At 38.7% G+C, this 18945-nt stretch overlaps 1 protein-coding gene across 1 annotated transcript in view; it reads right to left on the bottom strand.

Annotated features, from left to right (window-relative positions):
- Mnat1 (MNAT1 component of CDK activating kinase) overlaps nt 1–18945 on the bottom strand; it is a 118248-nt gene that overhangs the window by 78095 nt on the left and 21208 nt on the right. The window contains exons 2-4 of the mRNA XM_090344231.1: nt 13431–13583; nt 11650–11723; nt 500–603 (exon numbers count right to left, since the gene is read on the bottom strand). Coding sequence (XP_090200357.1) covers nt 500–603; nt 11650–11723; nt 13431–13583 — 331 coding nt within the window. The remainder of the gene's footprint in view (nt 1–499; nt 604–11649; nt 11724–13430; nt 13584–18945) is intronic.

Here is an 18945-nt window from a genome sequence, read left to right as displayed (position 1 = left end):
AACTCTTATCTCTAATTAACCTCTAGAAAATGGGAAATGGGGCTTGGCCCAAAGGTGGGCACTAGCCTTGAGCTGAAGAACTCAGACAATGCCCAGGCCCAGAGGTAGGGTGGTAGCCTTGAGCTGAAGAGCTCAAGGACAGCACCCAGGCTGAGTTCAAGCATCATGACCCACCCTACGGCCCCTCCACCCCCCCCCAAAAAAATGGCAACAAAGGCAGGCTTTGAAAAAAAGGCAAAAAAAGCTCAGAGAAGCACTCAGGCTCCGAGTTCAAGCCTCAAGACCAGCACAACAATAACTACATTACAGTAACAACTATATTACAGATACATTGCTTTTGTTTTGTACTCATCCTCACCTACTAAATAGTAGTATCTTGACCTAAATTTCAGCCAAGTTCCTTCTTAATGTAACTGGTTTTTTAAAGGAAGATAGCTTGTTAAAGGATCATATGGAAGCAACAGTCAAAATGCAAAGGAGAAAATACTTAACAACCAACCAGTTTTAACTTATTTTTCTGAATGACATCTTTGTTTTCCTTTTGGTATATTTCCATTTTCTTTTTTGTGTTTTCCAAATCCACATTGTTGGTCAAGTTGAAAACTGCAGAAAGGAAATAATGTCATGAAATAGTCTTAACAGAAATCCTGAGGAAATAATAAAAATCAAATATTATCCATAGTATTTGCATGTGCGTGCCAGTCCTAGGACTGGGTGCTATCCCTGACCTTTTTTGCACAAGCTAGCACTCTACCAGTTGAGACACAGCTCCACGTTCAGCTTTTTGATAGCTAATTGGGAGATTAAAATAGTTTCATGGAGTTTCATACTCAGGCTGGCTTTAAACCATGATTTTCAGACCTAGCCTCTTGAGAAGCTAAGGTCACAGATGTGGGCCACCTACTAACACCCAGCCCATCCCATAGTGACATCATATTCATTGTGTTTGTTCCCCTCTCTCTCTCTCTCTCTCTCCTCTCTCTCCTCTCTCTCTCTCTCTCCTCTCTCCTTTCTCTCTCTTTTTACAGTACAAGAATTTGGACTCAGGGCCTTAAGCTTCCTAAGCAAACACTCTACTACTGTAGCTATGCCCCCAGCCCACACTCTTTTTAGTTCTATTTGCATCTTTTCTGTTCATTACCTATTATAGACACTCATTATGAATGAATCTCATTATGGAATCTCATTATGGCAACCATATTTCTTGGGCCAAATATAACGACACACTGTCAGACAATTGCACTTAAAGTCTAAATGTGAAGATCATTCTACAAAACCTAGATATAGGGCCAGGAGTTTGGCCTAGTGATAGAGTACTTGCCTAGCATGCATGAAGACCCGGGGTTCAATACCTTGGTACCACATACATAGAAAAAAAGCCAGAAGTGGTACTGAGGCTCAAGTGGTAGAGCTCTAGCCTTAAGAAGTCCAAGGACAATGGTTAGACCCTAAACTCAAGCCAAGCACTGGCAAAAATTTAAAAAAAAAAAAAAATACTAGATTTGTCTTTTATAGTCCCCACTCTTTTAAAACATACAGAAGATCGATGACTGCTTTTGTAAAAAAAAAAAAGTCTAAGAGCTGCTACATCAGTCAAATCAAAAGTGAAGAGTTTATACTCCAAGAATAGAAAAGTAATCCAAAAGAATTTGTTAAAATTATATACTTGAGCTGGGCACCAGTGGCTCATGCCTGTAATCCTAGCTACTCAGGGGACTGAGAGCTGAGGATTTCAGTTCAAAGCCAGCCCAGGCATGAAAGTCCATGACACTCATCTCTAATTAATCACCAGGAAATCAGAAGTGGCAAGTGGCAGAGCAGTAGCCTTGAGCTAAAGAGCTCAGGGACAACATCCAAACTCAGAGTTCAAGCCCCACCACTAACAACAACAAACATTTATATATTTTTTATAACTTATGTCAAACAGCAAATACATTTTATTCACATTTCAACTGTCTCCAATGTGACTATGTTCAAGCTTGAATTACTTCCCATGCAGTCTAATCTAAAAGAGCAAGAATAAGAGAGTTGAAATTTAAACAGTAAAGCATCTAAAGTGGCACCCAAACTATATAACACTGACACAATTTTTTCAGATATGACACTAACACATACATGCTCAGATGCTAACCAATTTTTAGTAAAATTCTCTTTGTAATTCTAATAAATTATATATATTATACTTCCTAAATTTATACATAGAAATCACAATATTATTATAATACTCCAAATCAAAACAAACAAAACTACTTTGGCATTTAAAAGCTCACAGTAAAACATACTGTCTTCACTACCTGGCCTTATAATAAAGTGTGCATCCAGAAAGAATTCATATCAAGACTCTTCAATAACTCAATTTAGACTTCCTTCACCTTCCCTCATAATCTCTGTCCAGTATTAGCCCTTTTACCCTTCTCTGATTAATGGTCATTGACTCCAACTTCTTGTCCTACCGACAAGATCAATGCTTTATTCTTTGTGTTCCTACAGATTTCTTCACAGAAGTTGGAAAGTCACACTAGAGGATCAACATGGTTATCTGTTTTGTTAAGTATGACTATCAAAAGACCAATCTTATGGGCCAGAAGACCCACACGTATGGACCCACAGTCCAACACAGTCTAGGCTGGAGATGTGGGTAAGAAAATCTCAGGTCTACAGAAGTTTTTCTTACCAAGTCTTGGTATGCTCAGAGTCAGAGTCTAGGATTTCCTATAAGAATTTGTTAGCATGCTTTATAATTATATTTATATAATGCCCTATTATATTTTGAATATGAAGTAAAAAAAGGCCAATCTTTAAGACAGGCATGATGACATATGACTATAATCCCAATCAATATTCAGGAGGGTGAGGCAGAAGGATCTTGAGTCTAAGAACAACCTAGGCAAAACTGCCAGGAAGGGGAAGGAAGATAGGAAAGAAGATGAAGGAGAAAAGGGGGGAAAAAAAAAAATATATATATATATATATGAGTATGGCCTAGTGGAAGAGTGCTCACCTAGCACTAGCATGAACAAAGCCCTGAGTTCGATTCTTCATTACCACATGAAGGAAGTGGTGCTGTGGCTCAAATGGCAGAGTACTAACCTTGAGAAAGCTCAAGGACAGTGCCCAGGCCCTGAGTTCAAGTCCCAGGACTGGCCAAAAAAATATATAATAATAATAATAATAATAATAATAGGGCCAGGAGTTTGGCCTAGTGGTAGAGTGCTTGCCTAGCATGCACAAAAACTCGGATTTGATTCCTTGGTACCACATACATAGAAAAAAGCTGGAAGTGGTACTGAGGCTCAAGTGGTAGAGCTCTAGCCTTGAGAAAGCCCAAGGACAGTGCTCAGACCCTGAGCTCAAGCCCAGGACTGGCAAAAAAAATAAAATAAAATAATAATAATAATAATAATAATAATAATAGTAAAGATCAACTTATGTTAGAATATCAATTTATTACGATCATTGTTAAAAATCCGGGCATACTTAGGGATATAGATATTATTAGTCAATTATATGCAATTTTAAAACCTCAAATGGATTTAAGGTGAGGAAAAAAGAAAAAGAAGGGGCCAGGAACATGGCTTAGAGGTAGAGTGCTTGCCTAGCATGCACGAAGATCTGGGTTCAATTCCTCAGTACCACATACATAGAAAAAGCTGGAACTGGTGCTGTTGCTGAATGAGTAGAGCACTAGCCTTGAGAAAGCCCAAGGACACTGCCTAAGCCTTGAGTTCAAGGCCCAGGGCTTGGGGGGGGGGGGAGAGAGACAGAGAGAGAGAGAACAATGTCTACTAACTACATCTCCAGCATGCTTTTTTGTTTCCTTTTGTCAGTAGCAGCATTTGAACTATGGGACTTTTGCTTACTTAGCTGGCATCCTCCTATTTGAAGCATGTCTCCAGACCAGCTTTTTTATTTTTGTGGGTCATGGGGCTTGAACTCTGTGCCTGGACACTGTCCCTATCTCTTCAGCTCAAGGCTACCACCCTACTCCTAGAGCCACAGCCCCATTTCCCCTTTTCTAGTGATTAATTGGAGATTAAGTCTCAGGGTCTTTAGTGCCCAGGCTGGCTTTGAACCTTGATCCTCAGATTATCAGCCTCCTGAGTAGCTAGGATTACAGGCGTGAGCCACAGCATCCAGCCTCCAGACCAGCTTTTTAATGGCTATTCCAGAGATGGAATCTCTCAGACTTTTCTGCCTGAAGGTCCTTAAGCTGCAATCCCCACTTCTCAGCTTCCTCACTACCTATGATTACAAGCATCAGTCACCTGCAAGTAGGTATGTCTCTGCTTTTAAAATACAAAATAAAAAAAAAAAGTGGTTAAGTTGGAAATCTAACTTAATCTAATAGGATGCAATGTGAGGCGTTCTACATTAATCATACTGCACTCCTAACACAGAAAAAGCTACCAACAATACCCTCCATTAAGTAAGACAGTTATTCTACCTTTGTCAATCATTCACAAGTTAAGTTGCCTTTGTATTCAATAGGCCATGAGCCACCCATCTCCATCACCCTCAACATCTATCAGATCAGCTTTCTTCTCCCTTGTTTGTTTGAAGGTCTGTTGGTGCAGACCTGCCAGGTTCATGGAACCAGAAAATCCAGCAATTTGTGAGTACCTCCATGGACTTTTCCACTTCAGCTCACGGAAAGGCATTGGGAAGGAATCTCCTTCCCCACCAGCTGAGAGCAGCGCCATCTTAACTGCTGGCAAAGACCCTGCCAAACCAAATGGAGCCTGAGAAGTGGTGCTGGCAGCACCATCATTCAAAAGGGCAAAGGTTTTTCCCAGAGGCAACTTAGCTTTTAAAAATGGCAGGAACTAGTAAATATTTTTCAATTCTAACCCTTAATATCAATGGACTTAACCCTCCAATTAAACAGCATAGACTGTCTAGTTGGGTCAAAAAGCAAGATCCATCCTTCTGCTGTCTTCAAGAGACACATCTTGCCAAAAAAAAAAACAAACATTTTGTGAAAGTGAGAAGTTGGAATAAATTTTATCAAGTTGATGGCCCTCATAAACAGGCTGGAGTTGCCATCCTCATATCCAATAAAATAGACTTCAAACTAAAATTAGTGAGAAAAGACAAAGGTTATTTCATACTAATAAAGGGATCTCTACTCCAGGAGGACATAACCATCCTAAATATCTACACACCCACCTAATCCCAGAGCATTGACCTTCATCAAGCAAACTTTACTCTCACTGAAACTATACATAGATCAAAACACAGTGATTGTTGGTGACTTTAACACACCACTCTCACCTATGGACAAATCAACCAGGCAAAAACTAAACAAAGAAACCTCAGAATTGAACAACTGTACAGACCAACTAGATCCAACAGACTTCATCTGAAGATTATTTCACTCAGCAACATCACAATATACTTAAAGAGAGTCTTCTCTAAAGAAGAAATAAGAATGGCCTATAGACACATGAAGAAATGCTCGACATCTCTGCCATAAAAGAAATGCAAATCAAAACAACTCTTTAAGATTCCACCTCACCCCAGTTAGAATGGCCATGATCAAGAAATCTACTAACAACAGATGCTGGAGGGGATGTGGCCAGGAGGGATTCATTACTACACTGTTGGTAGGAGTGCAAACCACTATGGAAAGCAGTGTGGTGGTTCCTCAAAAGACTAAACATAGAGCTCCCCTATGACCCAGCAATTCCACTACTTGGCATTTACCCAACCGTCCAGAAACAAGGACATATACTAAATCCACTAGCACAATGATGTTCATTGCAGCACTATTTACCATAGCAAAGATTTGGAACCAACCCATATGTCCCTCAGTTGATGGGTGGATCAACAAGATGTGGTATTTATGGAATTCTATAATGCTGTCAGAAAGAACGACATCACTCCATTTGTAAGGAAATGGAAAGACATAGAAAAAATCATATTAAGTGAAGTAAGCCACACTCAGAGGAACATAGGCTCAATGGTTTCCCTCATTTGTCCTAATCAGTAGAAACCTTGGGCTCTCCTAGCAGAGATTTACAATAGAACAAAACCTAGATAAGTAGGCCATATAGTATGATGCTAAATGAAAGGACCTCCAGGAGATAAAAACAAAAGCCATATAATGAGTGATTGTTGTCCTTAATGTACTATGTTATCTCTCATCTCTTTTGCTGTCCCTTGGTTATCTCATATTGTTTTAGTATTTCACCTTGTTATCTGATATATTATATATATGCATATTTGGTTATTTAAAATAGGATAGGGAAAGGAGAAAAACAAGATGAGGGGTGGGGGAAGGGACCAAGACATGAGAAAGGGTATCAATGTATGTGAAGTAATGCACCCTCTATCTGGTGAATATAATGTAACCCGTCTATTAATTACAATAAAAAAATGGAAAAAAAGAATATCAGGAAAATGGATCTGAATTTAGAAGAAGAAGAAGAAGAAGAAGAAGAAGAAGAAGAAGAAGAAGAAGAAGAAGCAGAAGCAGCAGCAGCAGCAGCAGCAGCAGAGTCTCAAAGTATAAGGTCTTTCTTTCCTCCACCCTGGGTGGATGGCAGGCAGAGTCATCTGCTTTAGTTAGCATTGATCCAATAATCATATATCTATGATGATCAACTCTATTCTAATTATTATACCAAAGACTAAGGCTTAAGCACATTAAAACACTTTCAAAAAAAAAAGTAAGAAGAGAACCATAAAGAGAATTACTGTCCTCAAAACATTTTAGGAAAAAAAAAACTTTTTAGAAGCAAGTGTTATTCATTCCACAATGAATCAGGCTGGAATAATAGCCTAGAAAATGAAACAGAATAAGAGCTAATTTTCTATCAGAAACATTTGACCCTTTATCTGCTAACTAGTGTAGCTGAGATGCTTGTCTGCCTTGAAGCAAGTACTAAATGAAAACAAAGAAACCTATTATGTTTTCTAAAAGATTTGATGCTATTTAAGTACAATTTTAGTCTTTTGACATCAGAATTTATAACTAAAGCCCTTAGGGCTTTCTCACCCCTTTAAAATAAGTATTCTTTGCATCAAAAGAATAATCTGTTATTATGGAACTAAGAACATAATCCCTGGAGCCAAAAGGAACAAAAATTTTTATGTACACACTGTCATAACCACAGAAAAGAATCTATTGTCAATGCCATAATAAAATACATCTTCATATGTAACTCTTCTATTGCAAATATTATTCCATAATTTTTAATTTTGTTTTTGTGATGCTTCAAGAATTCATAATGAAATTCATATAACAAAATCAATTCATGGGCTGGAAGCATGGCCTACTGTTAGAGTGCTTACTTAGCATGCATGAAACCTGGTTTTGGTTCCTTGGTACCACATACACAGAAAAAATCAGAAGTGGTGCTGTGGCTCAAGTGTCAGAGTGCTAGCCTTCAGCAAAAAGTGTCAAAGCACAGTACCCAGGCCTTGAGTTCAAGCCCCAGGACTGGCACTTAATTAATTAATTCATCTCCAAATTGATGAAAATTCAAATACTGACTGACCTGCTGCGCTACCAGAACTCCAGTGAACTCATTCTAGGCTAAGCATTCAACATTAAACATACAATTTTTTTTTTTTTGGTCAGACATTTGAAATATGGGCCTAGGCGCTGTCCCTGAGCTCTTCAGCTCAAGGCTAGCACTCTACCACTTGAGACACAGCACCACTTCTGGTTTCCTTTTTGTGCTTTGAATCGAGATCCTCAGATCGTGGCTGCCTGAGTAGCTAGGATTATAGGTGTGAGCCACCAGCGCCCAGCTAAATATTACCAAATTTAAGGCCAAGCTTCTTTAATATCTACCAAAAACTGGACAAAAGATACAATGTAACATTTTGAAATACAGATTATATAGATATGTAGCTAGATAGCATACAAACAGAATTATGTCCAACTAACATATATCCCTCAGAGAGATCACATGCTTTTTTGTAGTGAGACTACTCAACAGTTATGATATCTCATTGTGGTTTTAATTTGCATTTCCCTGATAATTTGTGATGTTGAGCATTACTTTATAAACCTCTAAGCTATGCCAATGTCTTCATTTGCAAAATATCTTAGATCATGTTTGGGGGGGGGGGCGGGGGAAATCATGGGGCTTGAATTCTGGGCCTGGGTGCTGTCCCTGAGCTCTTCAGCTCAAGGCTACCACTCTACCCCCCTAGGCCTGGGTGCTGTCCCAGCTCAAGGCTACCACCCTACCCTGGAGCCACAGACCCATTTCGCATTTTCTAGAGGTTAATTCAAGATGAGAGTCTTAGGTCCTTTTGTGCCCAGGCTGGCTTTAAACCTTCATCCTCATGTCTCAGCTAGGGTTACAGGTGTGATCCACCACACCTGGCCTTAGATCACTTTTTAACCAGACTATACATGTTCTTGATATTAAGTTGTTACAGTTCCTTTTACATTTATAGATACACACACACACACACACACACACACACACACACACACACACACACACACACACACACAATTTATCAGGCCTAGGATTCAGACCTGTAATCCTAGCTACTCAGAAAGCTGAAATTTGGGGCTCTCGGTTCAAAGCTTGCCTAGACAGGAACTCTAACTTCCAATTAGGCACCAAAAAAATCAGAGGTGGAGCTGTGGTCTAAGTGGTATAGGACTAGTCTTAAGCAAAAGGGCTAATTAACAGTGCCCAAGCCATAGGTTAAAGCCTCAACCAAAACGAATACAGTTTACAAAGTTTTTTTTCCAAGTCCTGGGACTTGAACTCGCGACAGGAGCACTGTCCCTGGGCCTTCCTCAAGGCCAATGCTCTACCACTTAGGCCACAGCACCACCTGGCTTTTTTCAGTGTATGAGATACCAAAAAATCAAACCCAGAGTATCATGCATGCCAGGCAAGCACTCTACCACTAGGCTAAACACCTGGCCCCAGTTTACGAATATTTTATCCCATGTTGAAGACTGTCTCTGCTAATTTTTTTTCTTTGCGGTGAATCCCACTATCTATTGCTGCCCATGAGGCTCAACCCTCCTTACCCAGACGCAGCTTGTCTGGTTTGTAAAATCTCATTTTCAGTTATTCCTTAGGTGCCCTCTACATGAATATTATTCATCTTCCAACACGATCCAAACTTCTCTCTACCCTCCCTTTCTTCCCTTCCCTCCTTTCCCCTCCTCCCTCTTCCCTTTCTCCTCTGTTCCTATCTCTCCCACTTTTCTCCCTCCCCTTGCTAGTACCAGGGTTTGAACTCAGGGTCTTGTACTTGTTCTGCTTGCTTGCTTGGCTGTCACTCTACTACTTGAGCCACACTTCCAGCCTGACTTTTTGCTAAGTTATTTTGGAAATGGAGTCCCTCAGACTTTTCTACCTGGGATGGCTTTGACCCATAATCTTTCATATCTCCTGAGGAGCTAGGATTACAGACATAAGGCACCAGTATCTGACTGTGTTTTCTTTTATTGTGTGTGCCTTTCCTGGGGCTTAACCTCAGGACCCGCATACTGTCCCTGATGGGGTGTTTTTTGCTTTTGCTCTTTGCTCAAGACTAGTGCTCTGAGCCACAGCTTTTTTTGGTGCTCAATTGGTGACATGAGTGTCACAAACTTTCCTGCCCAGGCTGGCTTTGAATCATGATCCTCAGATCTCAACCTGGAATATAGGCATGAGCCACCAGCACCCAACTGTGCTTTCTTTTTAGTTCTTTTTGTTGTTGGTGGTGGTTGTAGGGCTTGAACTCTGGGCCTGCGTGCTGTGCCTGAGGTCTTCCACTTAAGGCTAGCACTCTACCTTTTGAGCCACAGCACCACTTCCTGTGTTTTCCTTTTAAAAGAGGGAAACATATACATACCTCTCGCTCGCTCGCTCTTACTCTGGCTCTCCCCCCATGCACACACACACCACTCACTTCCTTCTTTACCTCTGTCGTCTTTCCCCCATCCAACTCCTTTATTTATCTTTTTTTTTTTAAACCTCTGGGCCTGGGCATTCTTCCCAGAGCTTCTTTTTGCTCAAGGCTAGCACTCTACCACCAGAGCCACAATGCCACTTCCAGGCTTTTCTGTGATTAATTGGAGATAACAGTCTTAGATGGACTTTCCTGCCTAGGCTGGCTTTGAACCTCAATCCTCAGATCTCAGACTCCTAAGTAAATAGGATTACAGGCAAGAGCCACTGGCACTTAGTCCATCCCCTTTATTTTTAACTTACAATATATATTCTAAGAATGTAGTTAGCCTAATTTTATGGCATACAGCCAAGGTCTAGTCTTAATGAAGTTCAGCTTCTTTATTAAATAAACTATAATTATTATCTACAGTGTTAAATATCCTGTTTTTAAGTAAACCAAGAACTTGAAATACATATCCTATAGATTTATAATTCCCCCTAACCATATGAATTACCTGAATTATCTAAGTTGAGTAACAAGTGTATTTGGTTTGCTTATCAACACAAACAACTCTAGAGTATAATCAGAGTGGTGAGAAAAATATAGAGATATATTGAAAACAGCAATTACCAAGCATTCATTATGCCTTACCCACGAGTCAGGACCTTCTATGAAAGAACTGAAGGATGACAATTACTCTAATGAGACAATTTTTTTTTTTTTGTCAGTTGTTAGTCTTGAACTCTGGGCCTGGGCGTTATACCTAAGCTCTTCAGCTCAAGGCTACCACCCCTATCCCTTAAGCCACAGTGCCACTTCTGGTTTTCTGGTGATTAACTGGAGATAAGACTCTCATGGACTTTTTAGTGCCCGGGCTGGCTTTGAACCACAATCCTCAGATCTCAGCCTCCTGAGTAGCTAGGATTACAGGTGTGAGCCACCACAGCTGGCTTCTAATGAGACAATTTAAATGGAGGATGATTCAAAGAGCTTATACACACTTAACTAAAGAGACTCCTTCATGAAATGGGGAACTGTTTCAAATGAACTGAGCCACAGTTTCAAATTTGGTAAGGGAAGCACTACATACTATATAGCCCAATATCCAGGCTTGTCCTTGCCTATTAATAATAGTTTCTACTTCTGGGCATGAACCTGATTTTACCTACAAATCTTTATAGCCTAAAATCTTTGGCTGACACAGTCAGGTGATTGACAGGTTCTAGATAAGTGAATAGGAAGTGGAAAGGAGCTGTTCTCCAGGGCAGACCTAACAAAAATATCACTTAGGAATATTCTTGCTAGGCAACCATGGCTCATACCTGCAATCCTAGATACTCAGGTGGCTGAGATCTCAGGATCCAGGTTCAAAGCCAGACCAGGCAGGGAAGATAAGAGACTCTTATCTCCAATTAACCACCAGAAAACCAATTCCAGAAAACTGGAAGTAGATGTGGTACTGTGGCTCAAAGTGGTAGAGTGCTAGCCTTGAGCACAAAAAGATCAAGGACAGCACCTAGACCCCTTAGTTCAAGCCCCACAACCAATAAGGGGAAAAAAATCTCTTCATACCTCAGGTATCAGCACAAAATATAAAAATAAGTAAATACATAAGAATATTCTTTGTGACTTCACTTGGACAAACATGATTCAAAGCTAAAGAAGGTAATTCGATAAACATCAACTATGGCAACAAAACTTGTTAAGAGTTTTATTAAAAGAAACTTTCCTAGACTCCAAAAAGATAAAAGCACATGGTCTCAAAGCTAACACATCAAATTTAAAACATACCAATTTCCTCCACTTCTTCTAGGAAATCATTATATTCTCTTAGAGTAGGAAAGTCTTCTTCCCTTTTATTGTATCTTAAAGAAAAGAAAAGTAACAACATATTGCATACTGCATTTAATACTGGTTTGTTTATCCTTACCTAACTCAGATATGATATATAGGAAAAAAAACTACTTACTGTATAAACCACTGTTTTCTTGACTCCATTTGTAACCTAAACAACAATACTAAGTTTTGGGATGTGAGAGTAGAAGCAATTGTGTGCACTGGTTTGTTTTCACAGTGCTAGGGATTAAACTCAGCATAATAGATAAGTCCTCTGCCACTGAGCTATGTTACTAGCCTTAAGAATGCTGTTCTTAAAATTCTTGTTATTAAGGAAGAGGAATAGAAACTGGCACAATTTAAAATTTAAAAGCAAATAAATTAAAAAAAAAAAACCCAAGCTTGTGCTGTGCTTGTGGCTTATACATTGTAATCCAAACTACTCAGGAAGATGAAATCTGTTGATAATGGTTCAAAGCCAAGTGCAGCAGGAAAATGTGGAAGACTTTTATTTCAAATTAACACTAAAACGTCCTAAGTGAAGTTGCTATTCAACTGGTAGAGCTCTAGCCTTCAGCGCCAAAGCTCAAGAAAAGTTTCCAGGTCAAGTCAAGCCCCTGGAACAGCACCAAAATAAAAAAAAAATTGTAAGATATACAGAGAAATTAGGAGCTTGAGAGATTGGTAAACAGGTGTGTCACTGAGAATTATTTGCTTCTTACAGATAGGCAGAAAATCAAAAATTAAAAGAGATTTTTACTTTTCATGAAAAGCACAGCCTAAAAATACTAGAACACAGAAATATTGTATTTATGAAAAATCGCAAGATTTACAATAAAAGATGAGAATTCAAGAGAATATCTTACAGAAGTAATAAAAGCAGGCAGGGGCACTGATAAAGTATTATTGGTTAGGTACTAGAAAAATTACTAAAACAGGGTTGGGAACATGGCCCTGTGGTAGAGTGCTTACCTAGCATGCACAAAGACCAGGGTTTGATTCCTCAGTACCATATACACATAAAAAGCTAGAATTGGTGCTATGGCTCAAGTGGTAGAGCTCTAGCCTTGAGAAAGTCCAAGGACAGTGCTCAGGCCCTGAGATCAAGCCCAGGACTGGCAAAAAAAAAAAAATTACTAAAACACAGAGATCTGGGTTAAAATTTATACCACCAAAAATAAGAACTTAAACAATGGATTGGGGTTGTATCTTAGTAGTAGAGTATATGCTTAGGAAACTAGAGGCCTTGACTTCAATCTCTATCACAAAAATACAAAAAATATGTATTTCTCTAATTTCACAACATTAAAGTGGCTTATAACAAAAGGACAAAAAGTGAGCCATGAAACTACTAACAAAAAGTAAAATATATACATATGTACTAAAAGAAATGAAAGCTATCAAGAGTTTCTCTAGTAGGCTATGAAATATATTCTTACTTTTTCAAACATCAGTAACACTGTTTGCAAATTGTGGGCATTTAATAGATTCACTAAAGAATGAACAGAAAATGAAGACAAATTTGAAGCCATCAAACTAACAATTCAATTTTCTATATCAAAATTATATAAACATTATATAAACAATAGTACTCAGCTCTCTAAAAACTTAAATAAATTTATGGCTATTCACCTGTCAATCTGTCCATATTTATATCAGCTTTTAACTGTATCAATTACTGAAGTAATTGTTAAGTCTTGTTTTGGTAGCTGAACAATCCAGACATTAATACTTACATCTTTAACACTTTTTTCCGAATCTCCACCTCCTTGTCAACAGCTGGGTCTTCAAAAAGCTGCACTCTGAAGTTGCTCTTTCTAAGGGGAGTGCCACACTCAGGACAGTTTCCAGCTCCTCTAACAAACAGTAAGTCCACACAACTTTCACAACTATAAGGGAAGAAGTAAAACACAACATTTAGCTTAATATTCAAATCTACAAGCCTAGATAGTTTTCCCTTTGGGAAAGAACAGTAAGTCACTAAAAAATATTCATTGTACTTCAAATCTTACCCATTACACATTTTGGAAAATGACCATTTTTATTTAAAACATAGATATCCTAAAAGAAAAAAGTTAGTTATGCAAATCAAACAAAACTGCAAATGAAAACGAATTAAGTGGGGACTAAGTACACTTAACAAGCAAGGTATGGAGAAGTCGATAAGGTAAAACACTTCTCTATGGTCACTTCCATTCCCAGTTCATTACAAACTATCCTTAATTCAAAAATGTAAAGGTGAACCCATTTCTGGTAGCTCCTGTTTGAAATCCTAGCTACTCAGGATGTTAAGACTAAAGGCTAAGATTTCAGGATTGAGGTTTGAAATCAGTCCATGTATATAAAAGTCCACAAGATTTTTATCTCTAATAAATAACAAGCAAAAAGCTGGGCTAGAGCCATGGCCAAGTGGTAAAGAGCCCATCAGGTAAATAGTCAAAGGAAGGCCCTGAAATCAAACTTGCATACGACCAAAAATAAGTTTTAAAAATAATGCGTATCCAACCTGCTAACTACTCCTATCAGTTCCTTCAACATTTAATCTAAGCTAGTTGAGTCAAGATGGTAACAAGTGCTCTGTCAAATGCAAAACTGTTTATCATCAGGATCCTCAAATGTTCATACATGCAAGACTACACATTCTTTTTTTCTTTTTTTTTTGCCAGTTGGGGGCTTGAACTCAGGACCTGAGCACTGTCCTTGGACTTTTCTCAAGGCTAGAGCTCTACCACTTGAGCCACAGCACCACTTCCAGCTTTGTTTTTCCTATGTGTGTGGTACCGAGTCTTTGTGCATGCTAGGCAAGCACTCTACCACTAGGCCAAACTCCCAGCCCCAAGACTAGACATTCTTAGAAACAAAGTGAAAGAGAATCAACTCAAATTTGAACAAATAATTACAATATGAACTGCAGAAGATATACCATTACAAAAAGTATATGAGCTACAGAAAGGGAGATGTGAGCACAAACATCTCCCCACTTCAACAGTAAATTCCAAAAGATCCAGCAAGAGAAAAAGAGCTGGGCACCAGTGGCTCATGTCTGTAATCCCAGCTACTCAGGAGACAGATTGGAAGATAACCAGTTCATAGCCAGCTGAAAGGAAAATCTGTGAGACTCTTATCTCCAATTAGCAACCAGAAAACTGAAGTGATGCTGTGGCTCAAAGTGGTAGAGCGCTACCCTTGAGCAAAAAGGCTCAGGGACAGCACCCAGGCTGAATTCAAGCCCCATGACCAACCAAAAGAGAGAGGGGTTGAAAGGGGAAGAGAAAGGGAGAAGGAAGTATGGCTAAAACTCCATTTCTTTTATGATAATTCTTTTTTTTTTTTTACTTTTTTTTTTTTTTTCCAGTCCTGGGCTTGAGCTCAGGGCCTGAGCACTGTCCTTGGACTTTCTCAAGGCTAGAGCTCTACCACTTGAGCCTCAGCACCACTTCCGACTTTTTTCTATGTATGTGGTACCGAGGAATCGAACCCGGGTCTTCATGCATGCTAGGCAAGCACTTTAACCACTAGGCCAAACTCCCGGCCCCTCTTTTATGATAATTCTTAACTCAAATTGTTACTAAAAATGGAACATAATTTCTGTTTCTTGAAAGAAAAGTACATTGATGTTTATTAAACTTTTATTGATATTTTCAATTAATGTCCAGTAAATAGGGAAAATAAATAACAGAGGAAAGCCAGGCGCGGTGGCTCTCTCCTGTAATCCTATCTACACTGGAGGCTGAGATCTGAGGATCAAGGTTCAAAGCCAGCCCTGGCACAGAAGGACCTGAGACTCTTATCTCCAATTAACCCCGAGAAAACTGAAAGTGGGGCTTGGCTCAAGGGTAGGATGGTAGCCTTGAGCTGAAGAACAAAGGCCAATGCCCAGGCCTAGGGGTAGGGTGGTAGCCTTAAACTGAAGAGCTCAGGGACAGTGCCCAGGCCCAGAATTCAAGCCCCATGACCAACAGAAATAAATAAATAAATAAATAAATAACAGAGGAGTCTTAAGACTTGTCTTTGGATTGCTCCAAAAATCGAATTCACATTTCAATTTTTTTCTGAATAAATAGTAGTAATAGTTATTTTTTAATATTAATGGAAAAAATTATGGACATCCAGTAATCAACTTAGTTTTTTAACTTTCTATGTTTTTGTTGTTGTTATTGTCGTTTTGGGGTTTGTTTGTGTATGTGTGTGTGTGCATCATGGGCTTGAACTCTGGGCCTGGGCACTGTCCAGAAGTAGAGCAATGACTCAAGTGGTAAAGCACCAGCCTTGACCAAAAAAAAAAAAAACTAAGAGATAGCAGTGCTTGGTACATGGTAAATGTAGTGATTGTTAGTTCTACCTCCACTCTTAACATGTCCTTTCCATCCAGTCAAGAATTCTTAAATTGTCCAGAGATTAATTGTAAGGTAAAATATTTCTCCTTTTCATTTAAACATTTCAAATTTTCAATGTCTTGAATACTGGCATTTTTATATTACTTGTATTTGTTTCATTTGTATTTGATGCCAAAGGCATATTCTAGGACAAGTATTTCTTTAAAACTAGACAAAATGGAAAAATAAAAAAGTTAAGTCCTGGCCGGGAGTTTGGCCTAGTGGTTAAAGTGCTTGCCTAGCATGCATAAAGACCCGGGTTCGATTCCTCGGTACCACATACATAGAAAAAAGCTGGAAGTGGTGCTGAGGCTCAAGTGGTAGAGCTCTAGCCTTGAGAAAGTCCAAGGACAGTGCTGAGGCCCTGAGCTCAAGCCCAGGACTGGCAAAAAAAAAAAAAAAAAAAAAAAAAAGTTAAGTCCTAATTCTACTTATGATGATAAAAGTTCTGGAGTTATTATAAAAAGTGCTTATCAAATATATGAACAGAACTTCCACAGTAGAGGGTTAATTTATTGACTCTATTAATAAAAGTCAGCTTAGTAACTCAGAAATTATTCCAATATATATAGCCACCAAAAGCGGGAAAAAAAAAGACTAAGGTTCTATTCCTCCATACCACATACACAGAAAAAGCTGGAAATGGTGCTGTGGCTCAAGTGGTAGAGCTCTAGCCTTGGAAAAAGCCCAAGTGCTCAGACCCTGAGTTCAAGGCCCATGACTGGCAAAAAATATATTTGTGTGTGTGTGTGTCTGTGTGTGTGTGTGCATACATATATAACCAAAACTAACAATACTTAGTAAAACATCATTTATAATTTTATACAAAGAATGAAATGGTGAATTATTACTCTACTATTAGCTTGCTAAACTAACCAGTGTAATCATTTCATTGCTTCTCTATTACCTAGCAACCTTTCCCCTACGATACAAACTGAACTATAAGTTTTCCAGTCAGGCAGTTTTGATAGTTTGATTCCACTTAATCAAGGGATGCAATCTCCCTTCTTGGTTGAAAGATAAACTTAACAATCCAATAAACAATATGAGAAAAAAGTAGCCAGTATGGTGGCTCACACCTGTAATCCTAGCTACTTAGGAGGCTGAGATTTGGGGATCAAAGTTCAAAGCCAGCCTGGCACAAAAGAGCCTAAGACTCTTATCTCCAGTTAACCTCTAGAAAACTGGAAATGGGGCGTGGCTCAAGGGTAGGGAGGTAGTCTTGAGTAGAAGAGCTCGGGGACAATACCTAGGCCCAAGGGTAGCGTGGTAGCCTTGAGCTGAAGAGCTCAGGGCCAGTGCCCAGCCCAAGCCGAGTTCAAGCCCCATGATCCACAGAAGAAAAAGAAAGAAAGAAAGAAAGAAAGAAAGAAAGAAAGAAAGAAAGAAAGAAAGAAAGAAAGAAAGAAAGAAAGAAAGAAAGAAAGAGAGAAAGAGAGAGAGAGAGAGAGAGAGAGAGAGAGAGAGAGAGAGAGAGGGAGAGAGGGAGAGAGAGAGAGAGAGAGAGAGGGAGAGAGAGAGAGAGAGAGAGAGAGAGAGAGAGAGAGAGAGAGAGAGAGAGAGAGAGAGAGAGAGAAAGAAAAAAGGAAAAAAGTATTAGCTGAAAGTATTTGGGATAAAAGCCTCCACTCAATTCCTTTAAGCCTATAAGAGAAAAAAAAAATCCATTTTGTCTACCTAAAAACATCTCCACTACCTGAATTCATCCTTTTCCAAAATCTTTTTCAATGAAACAAATGAGAAAGTACTATAAAAACTACATGTCCTTAAGATTATGCTATATTTTTTATTCTTTCTTTCTTTTGTGTGTGTGTTGTGGGTGGGGCTTGAACTCTGGGCCTGAGCACTGTCCCTGAGCTCTTCAGCTCAAGGCTAGTGCTCTACCATTGATCCGCAGCACCACTCCCAGTTTCCTGGTGGTTAACTGAAGATAAGAGTCTCAAGGACTTAGTGCCCAACTGGCTATGAACCACGATCCTCAGATCTCAGCCTCCTAAGTAGCAAGGCATGAGCCACTGGCGCTGGCTATATAAATTTTTTTTAAATGATAAATCTAGCACCAACATATGAAAGTATTTTTACTAAAAAAGAAAAAAAGCAGTTTTTCTCTAAATTTCTCTTCCATGATAAATCTTCCATTGACCACATACGTTATTTTCTTACTAAAGACATGATGTACTTACACTCTACTTTGGTAATCAAAAAGCCTGTATTACCATCCCAATTCCGTCCCTCACCATGTGGGACTTTGAGGAAGTCAACTAACATTTGTAAAATAGCTAGCATTTCTTTCAAATTTCATAATATATATATATATATGTCCTACAATATGTTCTCATTATTCAACTAAATGTCTAGCAATTCAATATTTCTGCATTCCAATAATATTATATAATAATAATCTACAGTTGTGCTGGTATTATCTGAAATACGCTAACTAATCCTTGCATTTTCCATAAGATATTTAAAACAAACTTTCTCATACATGGTGATTTTGTTATTGTATCACTGCTCACGGACTTGTCTATAATTTATTTTTTTTACTGCAAATGATGCCAAATCCAAAGGTTAAGTGACTAAACTTAATCTGCAAATAATCTATTCTTTTTGGCAGTTTAGATATGCTAACAACCAACCAGAAAATGTAGTCAATATTGATTTACTTTTTGAAACTATGAAATCTGTTGTGATAATCACCATTTTTGTTATTTAAACAAAAGTCACATTAAGAAGAAAATCAAAGCCTCATAGTCCTAAGTTTTTACTTTTTAGACTTCTCTGTATACAGTTTGATTTTCCTAAGAACTACACATAAATCATTATCAAGTAAACAAAACTAGTTTGCACCATCTTTTTGTTAAACATTCAAGTATCA

Source organism: Megascapheus bottae, chromosome 14 (genome assembly GCF_031878675.1).
Source record: "Megascapheus bottae isolate mThoBot1 chromosome 14, mThoBot2.hap1, whole genome shotgun sequence".
Classification (NCBI taxonomy): Eukaryota; Metazoa; Chordata; class Mammalia; order Rodentia; family Geomyidae; genus Megascapheus; species Megascapheus bottae.
Note: the sequence above shows the minus strand (reverse complement) of the source record. Positions and strands in the feature narration are given on the sequence as shown.